At 35.3% G+C, this 26,514-nt stretch overlaps 1 protein-coding gene across 2 annotated transcripts in view; it reads right to left on the bottom strand.

The window, feature by feature from the left end:
- The window catches only part of LOC150099941 (uncharacterized), a 371,458-nt gene that overhangs the window by 56,789 nt on the left and 288,155 nt on the right, over positions 1–26,514 (bottom strand). For both annotated transcript variants that reach the window (XM_090402300.1, XM_090402301.1), the window contains one exon: positions 5,460–5,951. In XM_090402300.1, the coding sequence (XP_090258426.1) occupies positions 5,460–5,951 (492 nt within the window). The remainder of the gene's footprint in view (positions 1–5,459; positions 5,952–26,514) is intronic.

The raw sequence follows: 26,514 nt of genomic DNA, 5'->3' as shown, positions 1-26,514 counted from the left end.
TGCTGTTTTTGATTTTTATCGATGATATTCGCTTAAGGAATTGAAAGTAATGTCTAAATTTACAAATGACGAAGTAGGAAGGGTATTAATAATGAAAATTTACAGAGGAATAATCCTAACTGGTTTTGCAGCGCTCATGCTTATTGCATCGAAAAGATGTTGCAGCTTATTTCGCATTGCAATCAGTCATGATCTAAGTGAGAATTGTAATCGAATGGGTACAGGGAAATGAAGCAGTCTTTGTTCCAATTTTTTTAAAGAGCATGCCCCAGAAGAATATCGGATCCACATTGATAAACTGTATATTATAATTAAGTATAATATACAGTTTATCAATGTGGATCCGATTCTAACTAGTACGATGATAGGACAATCACAAAAAAAGGGTAAATATTCCATCATTATATAAATAAAGTAAAATATATAACTTTATTTCCCAAAAAATCTCACGGTTCCCTTAGAATTTACAAAATATTTTAATGAAAAACGGGCGTTTTAGAAACTCGAAAGATATTTTAGGACTACTTTGTAATTACTCCAAGAACGTTATTTTAACTTGGAGATTAATGTCGCTTTCAATGATCCGTTTCGTGCAGACATCGAAAACGTCCATTAAAGACAATATGATCGAAAAACACCCGTCGGTATTCCTCAAAAGCAACTTTTGCATTGCTCTTACAAAAACTGTCACAAAGAAAGCAGGGATATCCCCATATTCCTCGTTTGAAAACTTAGTCTCCATCTTAAGGTGGTTAACACAATAAAACACACAATGGACGACTGTTTACAAGCTCCGATAATTAGACTACGATATGTACCAGTTAGGCAAGGTTCGATTTATTAGCTAGCGAATTGTGAAAGGGTGTCATTTAGAGATAGTACCTCTCCACTTGGACGGTGGCATATAATTGTGGTTCAGCTGGATTGTTCTCACTGAACACCCAATTCTCACTTATAGCTCCAAGAAGTTACTGTAAACTGATAGCAGTCGCATCCCGGTAAACCGTGTCGACGCACAGGCTAAATTAAGTGAGGATAGCCAGATATGGCGATCTCAAGCAGCGACTGTAATCAGTGAATCGTCTGCAAACAGCGTCTGTATTCCATGTTAGGAGCGGCTGAATTCAGATCAAGGAGTGGTGGTTGATACTTGACGAAACTTAACCATTGAAACTGGGTGAAGGCGAAAAATTAGTTATTGGAACAAAACATCACCTAGTCGACAGGAAAAACATAAGCACAGGAACATGGAATGTAAGAACCCTTCACCAGGAAAGAGCATTGGAAATACTGCTGCATGAATTAGACAACTAAAGATGGGAAGTGATTGGCCTCTGCGAAACCAGATGGACTGGAAAAGTAGAATTTCACCATGGAAAGTACAAAAATTTAATTTCAGGCAGGGAGGACAACAAACACCAAGAGGGGAATAGCACTTATATTAAAACCCAAGGCTCGAAACTCTCTATTGTCTTATAATCCTATCTCACCTAGGATAATTAAAGCAAGGTTTAAAACATCAATTGGATCACTGACCATTATTCAGGTATACTCACCAACTTCAACATCATCGGAAGAAAACATTAAGAGTTCTATACAGATCTGCAAAAAGCAGTACAGCAAACAAAGTCAAGATCTCCTAACTGTAATGGGGACTTAAACACAAAAGTAGACAAAGACTGGGTACCTGGGCCAAGAGTAATCGGACACGAATTTTAAAACCTCGAATTAAAAATCGTTTGGGTATGGAGAAAGCAATGAACGTGGCGAAAGACTGCTGAACTTCTGCTCAAATCATAAACTAACAATAACCAACACTCTCTATAAACATCCAAAACCCCCAAAGAAAATGGACATGGATATAACCAGACAGACAGACAAACCAAGAATATGGTCGACAATATTATTGTAAACCAAAGATGGAAATCAAGTGTCCTAAATTGCTGCAGACTGTGGATCAGATCATAAGCTAGTACTAGAAAACCTAAGAATAAAGTTAAAATCTTAAGGACTTTTAGAGTCAAAAGGAAACTGAATGCAAATAAACTACAAGACAATCATATTCTAAGAAAATATCAACTAGAACGAGATAAAAACCTGAAGGAACTACCTACACAGAATATAAGCATCGAAGAACATTGGTGCAAACTAAAGAAAATAATATTAAAATCTGCAGATAATACAATAGGTTACACAGAAAGAGAAAGTAAAAACAGATTGTTAAATCTTAGGGCTTCATGTTGCAAATTGGGGGGTAATATGACATTGCGGAGAAGACGCTGAAATAGTTAATGGAATAGCGGAGAGTAATATTGAATGGTTATGCCTCCTGGGCTTCAGTAACTAGTGGGGAATTCGCAGAGGTTCGTAGGGAATCTATTGCATTTTTTTTTTTTTTTTTTTTTTAATCGATGACATTCGCTTGTGGGATTGAAAATAATGTCTAAATTTATTAATGACAAAGCAAAAACTATTGCTTCGACAGACTTAAGATATTTCATATTAAAATGGAGAATATTATGGTTCCATCTATTTATAGCGAAATATAGAGAAACTTAAGCATAGAAATTTACCAGAGAGCTTATGAGAATATGATCTTCAAATGTTAGAGTTGCTTTGGCTTGCACTACTTAAGACACAGACCCTGCCCAAATAGCCAGTATATTTACCTTTTATTGGTGTTTGTTAGGTTTCACTGTTCCGACAGCTATTTCTAACTATTGGTTCTCATCAGATATCAACCAGAAACCCATTGTTCAAATACTAGCAATCCAAAGTTAAATTCGTTATAAGAGTGAAGCAATAGTTCAAAACTACTTGAAAGGAAATCGAATCTAAGCACTAAGAAAAGTGCGAATATATGGGCTCCTGGGTGGAGATTATATTCCCATAAGCTCTTTGGTAAATTTCAGACCCTTTAAGTTTCTTTCTATATTTGAGAAAACATGACTAGATCCATAATATCATTCATTTTAATATTTATGCCAAAATATTATTATTATTAATTAACACACCTCCAGGGAGTCCAAAGACTCATCGAGGGAGAGTGTACCAACAGCATCGAACCATTGATCTCTTCCAACTACTAACTGCGCTCAAACTTCACCTTTTTGCGTCAGCCATTAGTAGCAGAGACTCTACCAATCGACCAACATCTTATAGTAATGTATAGCCTTTCGGCTCTGTACTTTTATATAACATATTTCAATGTCCGAAATGCAATTTACATCTGGATCTGTTAAGTGCGATTATTATTTAATAAGATCATTATTGAAATGTCAAGTCCTTCAGTTGGATAGCAGAAACCCACGGATAACAAATTATTGGGGTAAGGATAAACGAAAAACATCCACACGTAGGAGTAATAGCGGAGTACAATATAAATTTTCTAAACAGTGTAGTAAGATGGCCAGGAGTTATTTCATTAATGAGAAGGAATTTCCTAGTGGACATAAATACTATCTAACCCTTATACCAAACAATGGTTAAGTCCCATTTAGAGTAGCTTACTGTGTTTAGGTTTAGAATCGCCATCTTAGAAAGAAATTTCTATTTTATAAGATTCTTAAGGACATTTCGAATAAAACAGGATTTAATTAAAGCATATAAAGCTGTTAAGGAAATAAACAGGTCTAATTATAAAAGGATATTTACATTTCCCCAGGAATCGCGAACTGGAGAACAGTTTTAAGACTAATAAAGGATTGCTTTAGGTTAGACTTAAGGAAATATTATTTTAGTGAAAGAGCAGTTGACCTCCGAAATAAACTTCCGGAAAGTATTGTATTAGCCAATACTTAAAGCAAATTTCCAAGACCAATATTTGGAAAGCAATAATTTAGTGCGACTGATAGCCCTCGTAATTCGGACTAAACATAGACTTTACTGAAATGGTCGATTGTTTTACATGGGCATTATTTTCAATACTTGTTTTTATTTATTGGGACGCAATACCTACACTGAAAAGTTTTTGATATTACTTGATTTTTATTGTTAATAATTGTATTAGAACAACAAAGGCATTTGTTTTTAAAGATTCCATTTATGTTTTAGGTGTTGCTATATAAGCTTTGCTTTCTATTAATTCATGTATTTTCCCCATCATTTTGACTAGGATATTATAAAAATAAACAAAATCATAAATGCTGATTAAAAGCTATAATTAAATTATTAAAATGGTCAATATTAAATTGGAAACATCCCTTGCATTTTCGTAGCTTAGTTGTTAACGACGTTGTCCTTTGGTCGGAAAGAAGAGACCATGGTTCGAAACTCGTCTAGGACTTTTATAAATGCTTTTCAACTAAAGGTGAGTTAATTGATCCAAGCGGAAATGAAAGAGCTTTTAATCTAATGGAAAAAACCGACCAGAGATACATGCAGTTTACCGCACACAATTACATTAAAACTAATAAGAAATTGATTTAACGAGATGGTGCTATAAATGCCTGCACAAAAAGCCAAACCAATTTAGATTATGAGAAAAGAAAATATCATAACTTAGTGTGTTCTCCGGTTGGTTTATTTTTTCGAGATAAAAAAATCGTTTCTTAAAGAAATTCCTACCCCTCCACGGAACAGTAGCGATAGTTCAGCTGGTAGAAATTAATAAATTTCTGCCAGCCGGATAACCTCCCACACACACCCATCTTCAAACAATGGAGTAGTTATAATGCGACCACAGATACGAGACCCCTCGGCGCTTCTGCGCATGGTAGAAGAAGGCGAATCCATTCCGATAATAGGGTAACCAATGCGTTTCGTTGGGGTGAGTGTTTTTTTTTTTTTTTATTATTATACGTCGGAAAATTAGCTTTTCTTTTATGAAAATTTTAGTTTTTAAAGTGATAACTATTTTGCTTGTACAAAGTTGGAAAAGTTTACGTATAAAAGCACCCGATTTCGCGTCCGCGAGGTTAGCCTAGTGGCTTTGCGCTTCGCCACCATATGCCTGGGGAAGGAGTGTCCTAGGTTCGATTCCTGTCGACGACGTGAGGAGCTTAAGTATCTTCCTCAGCCATAGCCAAGTTAGCCGGTCTTGGGCTTGGACAGCAGAGTTTTTTCCCGTAGTTTATCTCGGGTTTTTCATCCCGCAAGCAGGCAAACCCGCCGTGGACACACACGGATTACAGTCAAAAATACTGACCCAGCCATAGGCCCGATTCGTCAGCTATGCCGGTTCCGGAGCCCAGATAAAATTTGGGGGAACTTAGATGGTGCCGTACATTCCCGTAAAAGGAAACTGAGCTGTATTCATCACACGATAATTAATTACCTGATTTCGCGTGCTGGTGACGAATTCGTACATCGCCTTATTCCTTTCTCCCCTTCATATGCATTGACTCTTCTTGGCAATCTGCCAGCGACGGCTCTCGCTTCTGTGGTCCGACAGTAAGTCCCCCAGGAGCATGCCTAAATTAGTCTAAGATTTAAATTTAAAAACAAAGAATAATACTTACTGATGAGGTTGTTCACTTGCTATCCTACCCACTTCATGAATATCTGGAGGAGGAGGAGGAAGCGGAGCGTCCGACTGCAGCACCTCAACTTCCGTAGTTGACGGTGGAGGAGGCAAAGGCAGATCTGGACTGGAGCACGTGGAGCTACTAGTGACGGATGCTGGCGACAGATGTGCCACACGTGGATATGTAAGTTGCCTTTTAGAGATTTCTGCAATCCTTTTTAATTCTTCGTCATCCTCCGTGTCCGGGGACACGGGCGAAGGTGGAGAATCGGTTGCTGCAGGCGATTGTGATGGAGCAGAGCATGCTTGCTTGTTGCCAATTCTCTTCGGAGGAACTTCAGGCTTTTCGTTATTTCTTGGAGAAGAGTTCTTCTCTACGGCTTCGACGAGGGTCACTCCGTCAGCGGATATCACCTTGACCACTGCACTTTCGGAGTTGTAGACTTTCTGTAGTTGGGCTTTGCGACCACACTTGTGAAGCCAAGAACTGAAAAGAAGAAAAAAAGAAGTTTAAGACAGCCTCAAACTGGGCACTTCTTACAGTCACAATTTAAGTTACATTTTTTTTTTATTGATAAACTGAGCATATCGAACTGAAATATGACCCATTTCGTAACATTATTTCACCCGATATACGTAAGCAGAACTTTCCATTGAAAGAAAGTCGTGATATTCTTAGTTATTCAATAAAAAATTAATTACATGACAGATCTCTTGTGTTACAACTGTATTAATAATATATAGTAAATATAATCCTATTAATTAAAAAAATAAGAGGAAGAACTCTTTTGGTCCTAAATAATTTTTAAAAAAAGCTGTCTTCCACTTGTAATCGTGATCATCAGTTGAGTTCATAGCTATCGATGATTTCAAGATTTCGCGGGGGTTGATTACAACAGTGACTGCAGTCAGTGTCTGCCGTTTTCTATAAAGAGATGTTCTAATTCTGCGTTCAACATTTTTTTTTTTTTTATCAGCATGCATTAGTGCATACCTTTCATCCTGAAAAAGTGGGTCGTTGACGCGGAATTAAAACATTAACTTTTTAATGTTTTTAATTAAATTTAACGCGGAAAATTAACTTTTCTTTTATGAACATTGTAGTTTTAAAAGTTGTAACTATTTTGCTTGTATAACAGTTGGAAAATTTTACGTATAACGCACTCGATTGTAGTTAGTTGTACATCCTTTATTTATTTCTCCCCTTCAGCATGAATTGACTATTCTTGGCAATCTGCCAGCTCGCGTTCTATGAACTGTGGGCGTACAATATGAGATCGTAGAAATCCGCTTAAAACAATGTCATACAAAAATGAAAAAATAGATTTCATATAAAAATTTACGTATTTCTGTGATAATATGTCAACCAGGAACCTTGTGTTAAAGAAAAGTGATTTATTTAATATATGCCGACAAAATTTGCATAATGCAACACATTATTGGTATACAATAGTATCAAGTTCCGTTAATATTTATCTATCAAATAGTTTATGAATATAACTAAAGGGATAGATTGAGAATAGAATCTCTAAAGAAATGAATAAAGTTATCATTTGAAATAGGACAATGGAGCAAACCTGATTTGCATTTGAAACTAAAATTTTTGAAGTAATATTACGTATTCCACTCAATAATTAGTGTACATTTTATTTGCTTTGTTGATTTTATCAAAATTTCAAGTGTGAGAATTGCTTCGCGCTTTTTTTAGCAAGTAATTCGCCACAAAATAAATAAGGTCGGGAGACAGACGTAATAAATTAAAGATACAAAGAAATTATATACTTGATTTAATCCATTATCCAAGTCTAAGCAAACAAAGTTGGGGCCTGAAGTATTTTCAGGACTGGGGCAACTCGTGGCAAAGGTGGTATGACTTCACATCACTTGCCTTAGTATCCCATAATGCAAAGCACATCTCTTTGCAGAGATGTATAATGCTATGCATTATGGGAAGGGTCGCTACCTAGACAGGTTTCGACCTTTATTGAGGTCTCATCAGTGGGAGCCAGATCCGGAGGTGAGATACCAAGGTTGAAGTAATGCAGAAGTCATATTTTCCTATATCAGTTGCCAAAAGGTATCACCTTATTATTGAAATACTCTGGATTAGAGATCGATAGTTGTTGAAAGTTTTTCACTTGGTTATACTGTAACTTGAAGATATCAAGAAATTACATACTTGGTTTAAACATGACCCTTCTCATAATGCATAGCATTATACATGTCCCCAATGAGATGTGCTTTGCATTATGGGATACTAAGGCAAGTGATGTGAAATCATTCCACCTTTGCCACGAGTTGCCCCAGTCTTGAAGATACTTCAGGCGCAAACTTACACTTCGATGAAGGATTAAATCAAGTACTGTATATAATTTCTTGGCATCTTCAATTTATGGTATAGTGAAAATCTTTCAACAGAGAGAAGTAATTTTAAGTTCGACAGTAATGTGTAGTTAAGTAAACTTAAAATTTCTGGTAGCATAGCTGGTTTATTTTGACGGATAAACAACCTTAAAACGTTCCTCCGGTCATCGTGCTTTGATCCCTTCCAACATGTAGGCACAATGACAGCTAAGCAAATCATTCCTCATCAAGATAAAAACAGATCCTTGAATAAAGAAGCTTTTTTGTTGTTGTTTTTAAATAATTTTAATGCACAAAAGAAAGATGTCACGTTTGCAAGGCACAATAAGGACATAATTTATCCCAGAACACAAAAAGGTCATACGAAATGTGCAGCAAGGTTTTTGTAGTCTGGAAAGAAAAAGAAATCCCCGCTCAAGACTGAAGGGAGATTCAGCTGCGTGGCCTTCGAGCATCAACACTAATTTTTGGGCAGGGGGTGTGAAGCTTTCCCTGATCGATACACCCAAAGGGACCAAGCGGCAGAGTACTCTTAACAAACCTAATCAGAAATCCGCCAACTACTTGATCTTATCGTGGCACTTGCTCCGTTTTTTGTGCTTCGTATTACCAGGCTACCCGATACTCAGTAACATCCTTAATGCTTTTTTTTGTTGTTGTTTTTTTACCGTCTGTTCAGCAGAATCTTTAAAACAACAGAAAAGAGTAAGATGTTAGGGAGAAAAAAAAAAAAAAAGAAAAAAATGTAGCGCAATAGAACTTAAAGAAGATGTCCATAGTGAAAATTCTTAAAGCATGACGCTCAACACAAACCACTAAGAAAACTACACGCGAGATCTCCCCGCCATCTGCAAAACGTCTGCAGCAACGAATTTAATGAAATAAACTTTTTTTTCCCGCCTTTAGATAGCTAACAAGCTCAAATTACCGCAAGGGGCGCAGTTTACATGAAAAATGACGAATAAAATAAAACAAGGCATATTTGCACGCGTTAGATAGAATAAGGGGAAAATAAATGGCGATGAATTAAACATACGCACAAGATGCACTCCAATAAGGAGGAATTATTAATACATCAGTCTTTTTTATTATTATTTTTCTTATATGAATAATGGGGAAAAGACTAAATATTGAATTCACCTATATTAGAATTTATTTAATATGATTACGGTGTGATGGATGATATTTTATTTTTGATTTATATAATAAACGTATATATTTGTTTACACAACCAAAGTATTACGCCTGCTGTTTCCATAGCAAAAAATCAAGTTTTAATGCAACGCGCACGTGTGTAGTCATGGAAACATTGTGAAACAGACGAAACTTGCGCAATTGGTAATTTATCTTTCAGAGAATTTCTGATGGGATTTAACTAAGAACTGAATATTACAAAATGTTTTTTTTATTTTTTTTTATTTTTGACATTTAAATCAGACTAACTTAGAATACGCGAAAAGCAGGTGGTAGTGATCTTTATAAAAGAGCGGATAAGCATTTCAAAAATCAACTTTTTTTTTTTTTTCCCAATGCATGCACGCTAAGCAATTTGGATTTGTTCCTCTTCGGTAGTTTTGGACAATATATTAAAATGAAAAACTTTGTTTCCCCCCCCCCCTTTTCACTCGGTAAACTATGCAGTTAAGCATCAACAATCTTCGTCACCTGAGTAGCCTACATGATTTACGCTTTCCGAATTTCGCGTCCGTTGGTGCGAAAGTAATCTTCTTGCTTTACTTATATTGAAAAACAACGTTGCCAGCACGTGAAACCATCACACTTGAAGCACGTACGATCCTAACGAAACTAATTTTTCCTCTACCACGCAGCGGATATGGAAAGCCTCTCTTTCCGAGTGATAGATAGCACAAGGGGGAGCTTTTATCTTTTCCCCGTATGCAAATATTTAGCTATGAAAATAATTGCCCCAAGTTTCCTTTAAGAAACGACCACAACTTACAAAAAACCACGAAATGATTTGAGCAGAAATAATTATAATAGAAGATAAATATAATGAAGCCTTTGTTCTCCTGCAGATGAGCAAAACAAGTAAAAAAGGCAGACATAATTCATTTCCGGCTTCAAGCGAAGCTGCTGTACAGTTGATCAACGGACTCATTCTCTAATCAAGTTGGTAATTTAGTGTTAGATGTGTTCGTTGTTCAGCAGATGCCACGGGGATATTAAAAAGATCTTTGTATGTCTTATTTAGTTAGAAAGGAATTTCAATTTCCGGAATCGTTTTTTTTTTTTTTTTAATCCAATACATAATGCAATCTGGTCGGCTAAACTTCAAATATCCAAACCCATTCTCATTGGTTCAGTATACAGTTACCGGAGCACATCACAAGAAGGTGAGGAATAGATATTAGGTCAGAAGTCCTGGTCAGTTCTCTGCATTCTTTAAAAGACCACGTCTTTTAAAATCCCAGTCCGCATTTTGGAGGAATTTAGGACAGTCTAGTACACTTTCATAAGCAGGACATTTGTATTAACTATACTTATAAGGGCCATGTGAGTCGTAGGAACTCACAATTATGTTTGTATTCGTTCAATAGCAAACAATAGATGTCATCAGATGTAGCATTAACTGGGCTTTTTAAATTTTTGTTTTATTTACATCGACTTAAATTTTTAATACAAAAACTCTGTATTGCACAAAATAGTATTCACATATCACTGCAATTGTGAGATGTTGGCATTAAACAGCAGTGGTACTTCTGCTCTAAGAGTCCTACAACATGAATCTAAGGAATCGATAGAATTCGTTCAAGTTTGTGTGTTTTCATATATACTTCATTCTTGAGCACCCAGTTTAGTTTGGTGCACTTTTGGTGAAGCAAATGCAAATACAAACTGTCTTTTGCCTTACATTTATAGAAAATAAACAGCATAGATTAGAGAAGGCAAAAAAAAAAAAAAAAAAAAAAAAAACTACTTTCAAGTCGGCATTTTAGCGCATTTCTAAGACATTTTTAATTCCTCAAATGCAGATCTCTATCCGTGTTATTCTTTTTCGCATTTATTTGCTTTGAAGTAATGACATACTCTTTCTACCACGTTCTATTGAGAGTTACCTTTGAGTTAATACTTGAGAAGTATATTTCTAAGTGAGATGCCCGTTAGATGTTGAAAGCAAGTTTTTTTTTTTTTTTTTTTAAATCGTGATGGTAATGAATCAGAACACCAGTTTCTTGGTTAATTACCTAAAGTACAATGAAAATTCGCTACAGACGACATTCTCTTCGTTGGGGATATTCCATATTTCATACTAATTATTGCGCAATGAATTTCAGATTTCATCGACACTGTCTTATTGACCAAGTAGTGTACCTGCTCTCCAAACTAGTAAGGCCGCGGGGGTGTTCGAATCACGCCATGGATGTTTGTGACCGTCTCCAGGAGGGAAATGAACTTCATCGTCCGGTGTGACATCACTTCCCAGCTTAGTGGAGACCTGAAGTGGTTTGAAAACGTCATGTTTATCCCCTAGAGTAGAGTTTCCACGTGCTCTCATCCTTAAATCTACTATAGGTTTGCATTCTTTCGAGGGTAGTAGTCACAAAAAACAAGTAGAAATTATTGGTTTGGATCAATTTACATGATTTTTTTTCCCTTACTACTTTTCAATTCTTCACTCTTTGGTTTTACGGTTCTTAATTTTATTTTCTCGGTTGGTAAAATATTCAGATCTTTTCATTTCTCAGATTCATTCTATTTTATGAATGTGGCGTAGAATAAAAGCGTGCAATGTCCTTCTCATATAGAACACCAGTATCAAGAAGAGAAGGAATCCCAAACTCTGGAAAGTATGCAAAATAATAATAATAATGCCCAAATATTGAATAATTTTTTTCATTATAATACCCAAATCCACATCTTCGCATTCAACCGGAGGGGGAAAAAAAATCCAAATACAAAGAAAAGGAACAGCACAGAGGTTGCAAAAGCTTGAAGAGTGGTTATGTTTTCTCTCTCTTAGTTGTTTCTTAGGAAGGCAGATCTTTCCGAGTTCCAAATTAAGAATTTTAGTAAACGTACAGATTTGAAAATAACTCTTTATTATTAGTATTTTCGGCCTTCCACCAAAAGACAAGTAACTTAAAAGACATTTTAAGACAGATGACTTAAAATTCATAACTGGATATAAATGTAATTACTACAAAATGTGTTCAAAATCAGTTTTATGTTTGTGAGAAAAGGCGGAGTACTCAGAGGAACAACAATCTTTAGGCAGACCGACGAACTCAATGCTAGGGAAAAAGCATGCGAACCCATATATACTGACTTATCACCATTGTGGCCTTTTGTACAGGATTAAATAACTATCATAACATACACTTTAAGTATAATCATATAGTACACTTAACTGCATGGATTTATGAACTACAATGAATATTATTTACATATAACGGGGAGTGCGATTATAAAGTATTGATAATTTAAAAAAAAAATTGAATATCCATAGCTGATTAAGCTCAAGAAGGGGAAAAAACCTGGGTTCAAATTCCCATTCCAAATGAGAGGCATATTTGATAAAGTGCGTTAAGATACCCGAGGTCTTTTTCCAACTCAAAACAGACAAGCTTAAAAAAAAATAAAAATAAATAAATAAATAAAAAATAAAAAAAAAAACATACGTCTGACCATGGATGTAGATAGAATTAACTGCCTGCCCCGCGAACGCATCGCTTATATATGAAGCCTGCAGTGATTTGTCATTGACTAACAGATTAAAAAGGTTATCAGATGAAATATCAAAAAGAAAAAAAAATGTATTGAATCATTTGATAACAAAAATATTATCTCTCTTCCTCAACAATGTATTTGTAAGGTTTATTGTCTGAATAAGCCAAGTTTTGGCATCTTTTGCTTATTAGAACATCCTACAGTGGCGGCTCGTGGCTTGAAATCGTGGAGGGGGTGCTGCAACTTTCGAAATATACATCACACTGTAAGTACAGTGTATACGTTTGGATAAAATATCAAAATCATGGTAAAATTTTTTAAAAAATTAATCATGAAAAAATATTGTTTATTATCGATAAAATTGTATAGTTTGGTATAATTCAAAATTACTTAAAAATAAAATATATTCTTCTTGTTTTGTTTCATGCAAAAATATTTCATGAAACAAAAAAATAAATTAAATCCTTTAATTGTAATGTCCAAATATTTAAAGAGACGGAGTACACACGCTAAGCACTATGAACACTCTATACTACTGGCGCAAACTGCATATAAACAACAGTGGAACTGCAAGACGGACAGTGCCGCATTACGTTAATAGCTCGCGTCTCACTATGACGTGCATATGCTAGCAATATGACACTGTGGTAAGCACAGTGCTGCTAGCGTCCTTCGCCCTCCTAAGTGCTGCAAGATGGATTTTTATTATTTTTTATACAAAATAAGAGAATTGTATAGGATTGTTGGTGATAAAATTAAATATTACAAGCCAAATATAATATTTATATTTTATTTTAACCACGAATTAATAAATAAACAGTAAACCCCCCCCTCTTTTTTTTTTTTTTTTTTTTTACACTTTTCAGGGGATTGATGGAAAAAAGTGCAAATAGCAGGAAAGTGTAAATAGCAGGAAATGTAAAAAAACATTAAAAAAAGACTAAAAGATGACTTGCTGCTAAGCGCTTCCCAAACTGTGGGCCGCGGCCCCCTTGGGGGCCGTAGGTTTTGTTGAGGGGGGGACGTGAAATAATGAAAACAAATTTAAAATGTTTTAAGACTAAGTAGATTTTTTTATTTTAAAAGAAACGTATTTAACTTTTATTATTTATTTTTTGTTATTTTTTATATTTTAATGGAAAAATTCACACATTGGTGTTGGTTCACAACCTTTGCTTCCTGCGTATTTCGGCGCTTAATGAATATTAGTAAATATTGCTTATTCACATGTTTCATTTCAAAGCAGTGGTTAATTGTATTTACTTCGAATGCTCTCCAGGGAAGCTCCAAATCTTCCTGTCCCTTTCATCACGCGTTCGTAATCAGGGACTGTTGATATTGACTTTATATACATATCAAAACTCGTTTTATATTATCACTGTCATCCGAGCTAGTTTTCTGTTACCAATAAAAGTTTCGCATATACTTCACACATGAAAAAAAGCTTAAACAAGTTCATGTGGGGAGATGGTAACTCCCTTGCAGTGGTAAACAACATGCCCTCCCTAAAGTTAGTAACAGCCACTTTTACGCTGTTAGTAAAGTACTTTTATTATGCCAGTGAATAAGGTATGAGGAGTGTGTAATATATTTCTCAACAGATAGTGCAATTAGAGAAAACCTGGATAAAACACTAATTAATGAATCACATGTCCCCTCATACAGAAACTGTGCTGTATAGACTGAAACAAAACCATATGTTGCATGGGCAAACACAGTACTAACTAAAAACTATTGTTATTAATTAGATGTGTGCGAGTTCGATTTCCCAAGGCAGCAATAAAATTCAACCGAACGTGTTAACATTCGTAAAAGTGTTAAAACTAAGTAATATATATATATAATGAATGTTATGGCAGTTTCACATATGGAATTCGGTTGACGAGAGTTAGCATTTCAACTCAATTGTCAGCTATGCTTTTATCTTTCGGTTGCGCGATCTTTTGTTAATACCGCACCAATCATATGCACGTTTTAATAACCTGCCTTTGCTGTCTGTTTCGCGTTAAGCTTAATTACCGTAAAGGGAGAAAAGCCACAAAAGAGAAAAATGTTTCTGGTCCGGGGGATTCCCTTATTCAGGTAATATTCACTAATTTCATGTTATCAGTCTGTGATGTGCCAGTATCGATAAGTGGTGATATTATTTGATCTATTCTACGTTAAAAAATTTAACCCTGAGATGGATAAGTGGTTGATAAAAAATAAAAAAATACCGCGAACAATCAGAAACAGACTAAAAAAAAAGGACAGTATTTTACCAGAACAGCCCGCATCGTCTTCAGAACCAAACGGTAAGAAGCAAAAAAATGTAACATATGCATTTGATTTTTGCAATATTCGCTGTGTATGTTTTGTATTGAATATAAATACAATAAATATTATAATATATCTCTCTATTACGATTTTTTTTCGAAGGGGGCCGTGAAATATTTTAATTTTTGCAAAGGGGGCCCTAACATCCAGAAGTTTGGGAAGCACTGTAATAGATTACAAAATTTAATAACTGAAAATAAATGAATTTACAATGTACTTACATTTATCTATTTAAAAAAATCTTTAATTGTTGATTATTTTTGCTTTTCGGTTTTTTTTTTTTTTTTTTTTGACTTAGCGCCGGATTGTTTTGCATTGAGATCAATGCTTGACCTGTTTTTTTACTATCGTGTTCAAAATGGACCCGGAGAGTCCAAGATCTTATGCTACATGCACACGTGTTCCGGCATGCCAATTTACACGTCGCAGAATTGCCATCTTTTCTTCTACCGAAATACGTTTTCTGTCTTTTTTGCTATGATGGATAATCCACCACCACAACTTGAAAGCAACTTTCACACGCTAAATTACGTTGCAGAAATTCTGCAATATCAATTCGTACTGTGATTGAAAAATCACGGTATCGCTCATCACTACAGTACTGCTGCATGCGCGCAAGTCACCGTGATGGCGGAAACGAAACTACAGCCGAAAGCAACGCCACCTGAGAACAGAAATGCGCAGATTTCCGCTGAAATCGATTCGAAAATCGGTATTGCCACCGAGAAAAAAAAACGCAAATCACGGGAAATAACGTCCACATCAAGTTGTTAATGGCAGGAAAACAATACATCGTGAAAATAGGCCTTAAGACGGGACCAACAGAAAATGACGTAAATGGCAGGAACGTAACAACGGGGTTTTACTGTATTTATATATCGAGAAAAATTGGGGGTGCTGCAGTTCCGCAGTGCCTATGCACGAGCCGTCCCGGACATCCTATAAAGAACTGCATAGATTTAATATCCGAGATTACTACTAATAATAATTCTTGTCTGATATCGCACACTTCAAGTCATCATTGTTTCTGCATCTCAATAAGTGAGCTTGAAATAGCAAGTCTAGACTATGCTGCAAATCACTGGATAACCGAATTCAAGCAGAGAACAGAAATGAAAACTAAAATTATTCTATAGAATGATGAAAGACACACACACACACACACACACACACACAAGAGCTCAATTAGCATCTTCATCACATGCTAGACGGTTTAACCACACCTCTTTACACTTTCCTATTAAGAAATATTTATAAGGAAGGCTTCAAAAACCATCATTTGCCTGAATCAGTCATTTAATTCTAGGTAGTGAATAAGTTAAAAATGTTTATCTACAATACTTTAATTTGCTACTATTCAGAATTGAACAGTAGAAAATCTACCCTATAGATATAAAATGATAAGCCTTTTTATGTAACGTTTTTATGTCACTTTTTTGTCAAGTTATTTGAAACGTTTCGAAACTCAGGGGCTATCCTGAGTGTCGAGTCTTCAAAATTCGAGTCATCAGAATTCAAGGAGAACCAACGTATAGTTCGCCCACCGTTTGTAGATCTCTCCTTGGCATTTTGCCAAGAATTGTCGATTCATGCTGAAGGGAAGAAAGAAATGAAGGATGTACGAATTGGTCGCCAACATGCGAAATCACGTGCTTTCTTGTCTGTCGCTGTACTAATACTAGCTCGATTTTTGTTGTCGCTTTTTGCATTTTTTTTTTTTTATTATTAATTTGTATGATGGATCCAGTACAGTCAACAAGTTCTGTTGTTGTTTAACAACAGAACTTGTTGACTGTAGTTTCAGAGTAGCTCTTGCAAAAGAATATTGAATAATGTGCTGACATTCTGCGAAAAAGAATCGTCAGAAGGCCGTCTTCTTGTTCCCCTTTCTCAAGTCATAAAACGTGCAAGTGCAATTGCGGGCGTATCGGGGTCGACTGTTAAAAGAATTCGTAGGGAATCAAAAAGTGAAGGTAAGACAAAATTTAAATCTCCTAAACAAAAGCGCCAGAATAAAGAAAATCATCGAAACCGTAGCTTTGAATGATTTTGATGTAGACGTCATAAGAAGAACTATTCACGAATTTTACGTGGTCGAGAAAAGAGTGCCAACTGTTCCGAAATTGATTCCTGTGCTTAGAGAAAAAATTAATTTTCCTTGGAAAAGAGAAACTTTAAGGAAAATACTTCATGAAATCGGATTTTGTTTAAAAAAGTCCCAGAATAAAAGGAAACTTATTCATGGAGCGAAGTGACATTGTTTTATCTAGAACGCAGTATTTGAGAGCAATAAAACGTTTCAGGGAAGAGAAAAGACCGATTTTGTATATAGATGAAACTTGGATTGATAGTAATTTAACTTATGGAAAATGTTGGCAGTCTAAAGAAGAATGTGGAGTACTACAAACCGGAAATGCCTCGCGGCGCATAATAATTTTGTGTGCGGGTGGAGAAATTTTTTTTTTTTTTTTTTTTTTTTACCGAATTCAAACTTACTATACAAAGCCAATTACCATAGGCAAATGAATTCTAAAAGTGCGCAGAAGAAAAACTGATTCCAAACCTTCCTAAAAATGCTGTTGTTATAATTGATAACGCTTCATATCACTCTATTCGATCAAACAAAGTTCCAAATTGGTCTAATAAGAAGCAAGTTCTTATGGATTGGCTCTCTGCAAATAACATTTCTCATTCCCCAGATATGCGAAAAATTGAATTACTTAATTTGGTCAAAAGAAATCGCCCACAACTAAACTATTTAAATTTGACACGATGCTCAAAGAGCATGGATTTCTAGCTTTGAGGCTACCACCATATCATTGCGATATTAATGCCATGCAGTATGTTTGGGCAGAAGTGAAAAGTTTCATTCGCCATCGCAACGTAACTGGAGATATTGACATGTCGAAACTTTTTAAGCTTTCAGAACAGGCGATTGAAAGTATTACGTTCAAAACTGGGGAAAATATTGCTTTCATGTCACCTCATTGGAAAATAAGTATTGGGACAGAGACGGAATTATCGAAGAATTATGCGAACCTTTGGTGATCAGTTTAAGTGAAGGTGATGGCGATTCGGACACCGATTCAGATGACTATGAAGATTAAAAGGATTTGATAATGGTATTTTTTTCCAACCTTCTTTTGCATGAGTTTGTTAAAAGAGTCACAACAAGTCATAAATAATTAATCGGTTTAGGACATTAAAGTGTCTCAGTTCTCTCAACTGTAAGTTTAGAAAATCTGAGTTCACTTGAAAAAATTTCTGTTTTTCATTATAATTATTTTTATTTTATAGAAAACTTTCTTAAAAATAAACTTAGTTAAATTTTTGTTTTATGCTATACCTTTTTTAATTTTGTTAATACTCTACGTACATTTTTCCAACTGTTCTACAAGCAAAATAGTTACACTTTAAAAACTACAATGTTCGTAAAAGAAAAGCTAAATTTTCCGACCTGTAATAATAAACAAACACATTCAGAAGACAGATTGATTACCCTATTATCGAAATGGATTCTCCTTTTTCTGACATGCGCAGAAGTATCAAGGGACCGCTAATCGGTGGGAGAACTATACCAGTCAGGAACTCAGGGGGTTGGGCGCCGTAGGCGCCATGGGGGGAGGAACACCCTTTCGAGTCCTCAAAATTCATCAGAATTCAAGGAGAACCGGTGTACCAGTCAGGAACTCGGGGGGGGGGGAGAATCCCCCTTTCGAGACTTCAAAATTCGAGTCATCAGAATTCAAGGAGAACCGGCCTACCAGTCCGGAACTCGGGGGGTTGGGCGCCGTAGGCGTCAGGGGGAGGAGCCCCCTAGTCAGGCTATAAAATTCTGCGAGGCGAATCTAACAATTTCTTCGCCTGCAACGATTCTGCTTACAAAGAAATATTCCATGATGATACTCTTTTGGTGTGATTTTCTTGGAAAATATCGCAATCTGAGGAAATATTCATGGGTAGAATACCTTAAGAGGTATTTGTAGATATCCTAAAGCATGAAAATCTATTACGTCGAAGCCAGCTAAACAAATAAAGTTCGAACGTGATTTTATTCTCAAAGGCTTCGGAAGGATGTATTAAACTGTTTGGGAAAAAGAAATGCTTGTGCATGCAGATCGAAAGATAGCACATTTTCATCTTTTGTATGGAATGAGAGGAAACTTAGAAATTATATTTTAGTTTTAACTTTACGAGACTAAATTCATTTTCTATAATGTAATATCTTGTCTATTATAATTTAATTAAAAATTAAGTGGAAAAATTTAGTGTATCTAATTCTAATCCAGAGTATTTTTAAAATATGTTGATACACTATTTTATTACTTATATATAGGAAATATGATTTCTGCTGAAACAAATTTGGTGTTAGATCTATCTCTCGCAGAGAAACCATGTGAATCAAAAAAAAAAAAAAAAGTTGAACGGAAATAAATATTGGAATTTTGGTTCTTAAATGATTAAACGTTCAATCCAGTACAATAAAAAAAAAAGTCTAATCTTAAATCAACTGTGCGAAGCATGTATAAAGAATCTAACATATTAATGAATTAAGCCATGAGACAAGCTATGCTATATGTCAAGGGTGTTCAACCTGTCGATCGCGGAGCGATTTTTGGTCGATCTCTTGTGTATTCCTCCTTACTTACAAATTTAATTAAAACTGAAAACATATTTTACTTATTATTTTTAATTCGCTTTAAATGTATTGCTATTGTTTATTTATTTTTCGTTAAAATTGTCAAAGCAGTAATTTTCTTATAAGTCCGGGTAAATGAATTAAATTTGGATCAGTGGAAGTCAAACAGCGAGCCGAGTGAATACGATTATAAGCAAAGTGTAAAAACTCGATTGTAGCTTATTAAATATTCCAAAGCACATTACATCGATTTTTTACTTAGGTTAAGTCCCATGTGAATATTGTAAAAAAATAAACTCTGTTTGTATTAGATGTTTTTGTAAATAACTCTTTTGAAGCTAACTGTATATACTGCTTTAATAAGAATATGTTGGAGTGTTAAAAACAAAGGCAATGTTTTTGTCGCCGAAGCTGTACATGGCGGCATTAGAAAGATTGTAATTAAAACTTGTTATGTATGAGAAAGGCTTGCAGGCTCTAAGTGTAAACATCTCCGAAGTCAGTCAGAAAGAGTTCAAACAATTTCCGATGGCAGGCAACTTACAATCAAAAGAAAGCAGAGGAGAAAAAAAGGCGTGCCGAAGTTGAAACTTAAGATGAAAGACTCATCGATTGTTCGGGGGTTGCCAAACTTCATGCGAGGTCTCAGAGGAGGCCTAATAAAAAGGGACTGAAGCAAGCAGAAGGGAAGGGGTCCTAGTTCCAGAATTTGTTGTCAGAGAGGAGGCCGCCCTGTCCAGAGTTGCCGTCAGAGAGACTGCCCGGATCCACGTTGCTTGAGAGAGGAGCTTCCCGCTTCCAGAAAGGAGCTTCTCGGTTCGAGACGTCGCTAGAGAGAGAGAGAGAGAGAGAGACTACTTCTAGGCCGCAGACAAGGTTTCGAATTGCCGAAAGGAAGAGTTCCAATTGGCGGAGAAAAGTTTCCAGACCAGGTTAATGTCAGACATTCACCAGTGTGTTGCGTTTTCATTACAATTTGATGAATCAAACGACTTCACTGACATTGCTCAGTTAATGGTTTTTCAAGATTATTCAAGTAAAGAAGAACTTTTGAAAAGTATACCATTATTGGTAAGGACTAGGGGAGAAGATTTTTTTTGGCATTTGATGAATTTGTGAAACAGCACAAACTTCCGCTTTTTAAACTTGTGTCTATTATTACTGATGGTGCTCCTGCAATGATAGGTAATAAATCAGGCTTCATTTCATTATGTAAAAATGATGACAAATATCCAGATTTTTTTTTTAACGTACCACTGTATTATTCACCAACAAGTACTGTGTAGTAAAAGATTAAACACAAAAGATGTTTTGGATATTACATTTAAAATTGTAAATTCTGTACGAGGAAAAGCCCTGCAACGGCGGTTATTTAAATTACAGGCAGATGATGATAGGGAACTTCTGTTGTACAATAATGTTGTACATTATTGTACAACAGAAGCTGGCTCAGCAGAAGTCAATTTTTAGAAAGATTTCTTGTATTAATTAATGATATAAAATTTTTTCTTGATGAAAAAGGAGATATATTTATTCACAATTGAGTGATAAAAGATGGTTTCTACACTTATCATTTTTAGTAGATTTCTGTACGAAATTAAACAATTTAAATTTAGAGTTCCAAGGTAGAGAGAAAAATTTAATTGATACATGTTAAGTTCAATAAAAACTTTCCAACAATACTTACTTTTATTAAAGAAAAATATAAATGACCGCGAATTTAGACATCTCCCATATTTATTAAAATTTTTTGAACAAAATCAAGAAATGTTTCACTATGATTTAAAAGAATTTATTCGTGAAATAGAATTAGTTGAGGAAGAATAAATTCAAGATTTAAAGATTTTAATAAAACTGAAATGATTGTATCTTTTATCAATAATCCATTTCAAGAAAACTTGAACATCACAGAAATTATTATTATTATTCCTGATACCTCCAAGGAGTCCGAAGACTCATCACGGGAGGACACCTACAACTGTCTCTACACCTAACCTCTACTACAATCATCTCCATCAACACCAACTACCGCCCACCTCCAACACCACCACAACTAGTATTTTTTTGTCTGTAAATTGCGTGTGTTCTGAAGGGCCGATTTGTCTGTATGCGGGATGAAAAATCCGAGTTTCCGGGAGAAAAAACCCTGCTACCCCCGTATGAGATCGGCTAACTCATCCTCGATTGAAATCGACCAGATAAAGATTCCTCCCGTCTCGACGAGAATCGAACTTAGGCCTATTCCAATCGAAGGGAAATTTGAAATAAAATTAGTGGGCTGTTTGATATAAACCAAGTTGAAGTAGAACTTGAGATAATAAACATTCAGAATAGTTTACATTTAAAATCAATAAACAATGAAGTCATTTGGTAATATGCACATGGAAAATTCCCAATATTAACTGATATTGCGCAAAAAATTCTATCGTGTTTCGGATCGACATACTTGTCAGAATCCGCTTTTTCAAATATGACCGTCATAAAAAAATCAATTAAAAAACCAAATTACAAATGATCATTTGGATGATTGTCTGCGATTGGCCATTTCTTCATATCAACTTGACTATGAAAAATTGTGAGGTCCAAACAATGCCAAATTTCACATTAACTTTTTTTTTTTTTTTTTAAGCAAGCAGCATTTCCTATAAACTTGCGAGTTTGTAATCAATGTTGTTTTTTCTAACTTTGGTTTATCAAAATAGAGAAATAAATATTTTATTCCAATATATTTGTTTGTTTGTTTTTGTATTAAAATAATTAAAAGTGATAAATACATTTTTAAATACAAAAATAAAGTTTTTAGTTGTGTTTTTTTTTTTTTTTTTTTTTTTTTTTTTTTTTTTTTTTTTTTTAGTTATTTGTGCGTAATCAGATATCAGGTTGGGGGAACGTGATAAGAGAGTAGATCGCCGAATAACTTTTTATAGAAAAGTAGCTCGCGTAGTAAAAAAAAGGTCGATTCTTTAATACGTATTTAGGTTGCGTTTTTTTTTTATGACTTTCGCAAATTTGAAAAGCTACGTATTAAGCAGAAAGATTTCCCCTACTGAATTTTCATAAGATGTGCGGAGATAATGATATAATCCTTAAGTTTCTGAGAATGAAGAATTACTTGAGAATCAAAAAATTCCAATATTATTTACAAAAGAGCTTCAGTAGCACTTTTACGACAGAGAGAATATTTAGTCTGCAGTGGGCGAGATAATTAATTTAGTGATCTATTTTACAGATCCGAGAAAGGGATGAGAAATTACAAGTTCAATCATTCCACCGTGCCAAAACAGCCAACGTCAGTACCTTCGTGGGTCTGGCTCCCACTGAAAGCCAAAACCGGTCTGGGTAGCGAAAAAATCTTTTTTTTTTTTACAAATTTTTCTACAGAATTTTACAAAAATTCTACAAACTCAAAATTTTAAACTATCTCGAAGCAGAAAGTTTTTTTTTTTAAATACAGAAATGAACCACATTTTACATTATTTTTTTTTAATTTTAGGAGGGAGCATAGGAATACACGATACGTATTACGTTTTCTTAATCCTTAATATATTAAGAAAACCTTGGATCATACATCTATTGAATATGTTCGACATCAAGTACATATTCTCACATTATTCTTATTGCAGTCTCATTTATCCCAATTTCAAATTAGGCACGCAACAAAGTAGGTCAAGCTAGTAGAAACATTTATCAATACTTCTGGTCGGGGTGCTGTATATTTCAAATGGAATAATGAAACATAAAAAGGCCACTGGCATTGCATGTAACGGAGGAGCAACAAGGGCAAGGAGACTAAAAGAGCGATCGATAAGTTGGTGTGTTCTTTTCGTCATCTCTGACATACTGTACATCCAAGGAAAAGATCATTTTTTTTACGGCTCTGCTTTAAATAGGCTGTTCATTTGTTTTTTTTTTCACCAAAATAAAGAGTGCATTTTAAACTTCATACCGGTCCCGCCTCCTTCCTTATCCTCATTTGTAATAAGCAGGGGGATAATCAAGTTCGGAATACCCAAACGCATTAAATGACTAAAAATAACCGCATGGGAAAGAACAGAAGTTTGGAAAACATGAAGCCAACATCGAATAACTTATCTTTAAGGTCTGGTAAAATTCAGAAATGCGCTTGCAATTTAGAAAATTTCGATACAAATCATGCTACAAAATACAAGAAAGAAAATAAACCATTTTTAACGGTTTTTATCCCAAGAACGTGTGAAAAATATATTTTAGGACAGTTCTGAAAAGATTTCAGAATATTTTGAAATATTAAATTATAATTTAATTGAAAAATCCAATATTTGGCGTACAGTGACTGAACGATACTCCCGGTTTATAATTCCGGCCGCCAGAGGGCGTAAGAGAATATGTGAATGCTTGCTTGACATTTGTTCTTATTCAATTACGCTGTTTAATTATTGTTATTCATCTTGAAAAATGCTTAAAAATTATGGAGCATAATCTGAAATGGTACACAAATTTAAAAGGAGTATGATTAGCTGACATGCGCAGTTATGCATTAACAAATCACTGTTGTGTTTCCAACGCAAAGCATGCCATAGAAACGTCCTGCAGAGAATATCGAAACAAGTCTATCCAACGAAAATGTTCGCTTAGCTAAACGACTTGAAATGCTCGACTATGGACAGCTCTTACCATTAAGATGAAGACTTATGCCATGAGGATTACACTCATCGTTCTTGCAGGATTTAAGAAAGCTATCAGACGGCAAGTAATGCCAAATGATAGCACAAGCAAATCCTCTTCGTGATTTACACACCTTGAAATTCGTTCGTAAAAGACGTAAGATATCAATGTTAAAGTATAAAGACGCCACTCAAAGCTTAATATAGTTTTACGAAGTTCTATCAAGAATTTCAAAGAGTAATTCTAATTATATTTAGTAAATATTAAGTTAATTTATATTATTTTACTTAACTTATAGAATATCTGATATTCATTAAGAAATATAAAGTAATTAATAGACACCAATTTATGATTAAAATAATGTAATTATTTTAAAGCAACATTCGAAAGTAACAAAGTTGATTTTATTTTTTTTTGATCGTTTTGGAAAATTTGAATGATTTTTCCGATTGATGCAGCCTTTCCATGGCAACGCTTCTTGATCTTGGAGGGAGATGAAAATAAAATATAACCTGCATTATGGGCGAAGCCTTTTTTAAAGCCCCATCAGCTCCCATGTTGCCGTCTGACATGTGAAAAGAGATGACAACATCTTTCAGGGGGTCTCGCTAGAGGGATGGCAACAGAACACACAGCTAAACCTGCTGTGGATCGTTCATTTTAGAGGTGTCACCAATAGTTGCCTTCTGCAATCCATCAGTGGTGAATTCGCAGAGGATCAAGAATTGAACGTAAAAAGATATTTTTGATTAAGAAACTTTCAGCGTGAAAAATCCCTTTTTTTTTTTTTTTTTTTTTTTTTGCCGTTTCAGGAATCGCAACTGTGATCGTAGATCACGTGCCATTAAGGTATTTCATTCCTCCCCTTTCCGACTGGGAAGAGTATCGAACGATCCGAGTGAGCGCACACTCACCTCGCCGAAAGAAGACGAAAAAAAAAAAAAAATCCTTCGCATTTCGTACGCGGTTTCAAATGAATAGTGACGTTGGGGGAATTTGCCTTTTTCACCCCGCGGACAAGACCGTCTTTCTTCTCGAGGCCTTGATTTCTCCGGGGACCACTCTCGACCAAAGCTCACCTTCCGGCTTCGGTCTCTGGCCATCCATAATGTAAGTCCTGCCGACTGCACTGAATCACGCCTACACATTCCGCGCGTGCCTTCGAGCAGTCATAAAATTTGCAGAAGTGTGGATATCTGGAAGGTCGGGTAATGTTGTGAGGCTCTCCTTTCTCTTTGCTACTCCGCTGCTTCTTTGCTTTCTGTCTCTTTCCCGAACCTCCCTCGGGAAGACATTTTTGTTTTCGGCATTGTCTTCGGCCGCACTTCGCAACGTCTCCATTATATTGAGCTCTGACCTCTGTTTGATAATGGCAAACACGCAGTCCATTTGTACCACTAAGCAACGTAAATACTCCACTACATAAATACCCGTATGGCTACCGTACGTATACAGCAACAACAGTTAGTTTTGGATGAGTGCATTTCCGTTAAAGTTGAGCAAATTTTACGGTCGAAATTTCTGGAAGTATGTCACTGGGCGCTTAAAAAAAGTTACTGGTTATCAAAAATTTAAATAAAAGTTGGAATCTCTTCTTGTCTTCGTGATATACTATCGATTCTTACACGAAACACGCATTTTATTTTCCAGTATCACGAAACGTTGTCATGGAAAAGCTGCATCAATTTCACTCCATTGCTGTGACAATGTGAACTAAAAGATTGGATATCGCAACTTGACTAGATCATGGGGAAGGGATTTTACCATCTACACGCTTTTTGTCAAAAAAACATTAAACAAGATATAATAAAAATTTTTGTAAGCTATAATATGTTGCTTAAAAAAGTAAAATTTATTTATATAATTTTTAAGAAGTTGAAGAAAACTAAGAATCACTAATACACTTTTTCTTTATACTTATCGAATTAATTGAAAATTTAACTCATTGTCATTTATTAAAACCTTATACGCGGATAATGCAGCGGTATTAGCCAGATCTTTGAAGCCGGTCTAGCCATCAAGAAACTGCAGGAAAACCTACTGCTAACCGAACGATATTTCGCCAAATGGCGACTCCAAGTGAATCTTCAGAAGAGCGCAGCCGTGCTATTCTCCAGAAGATCAATGCTTCCTAAAAGAGACATCCTCCTATTTAACACAAACATCCCATGGCTAACTGAGATCAAATATCTTGGCGTACTACTGGACAGAAAGTTGCTTTCAGCTCCCATATCAAGACTCTGTGTAAAAACATCAAAAACCATAGTCCAGCTCTATCCTCTAATTAACAGGAACAGCAAGCTGAACACCAGAATCAAACTACTTATATATAAATTGATGAGTCATCCTATACTCACCTACACTTCTCCGGCTTGGAGCCAGCCATACCGCTAACACT

The sequence above is a fragment of the Typopeltis vanoorti genome, chromosome 13 (assembly GCF_054136105.1).
Source record: "Typopeltis vanoorti isolate ZY-2024b chromosome 13, IOZ_Tvanoo_1.0, whole genome shotgun sequence".
NCBI lineage: Eukaryota > Metazoa > Arthropoda > Arachnida > Uropygi > Thelyphonidae > Typopeltis > Typopeltis vanoorti.
Note: the sequence above shows the minus strand (reverse complement) of the source record. Positions and strands in the feature narration are given on the sequence as shown.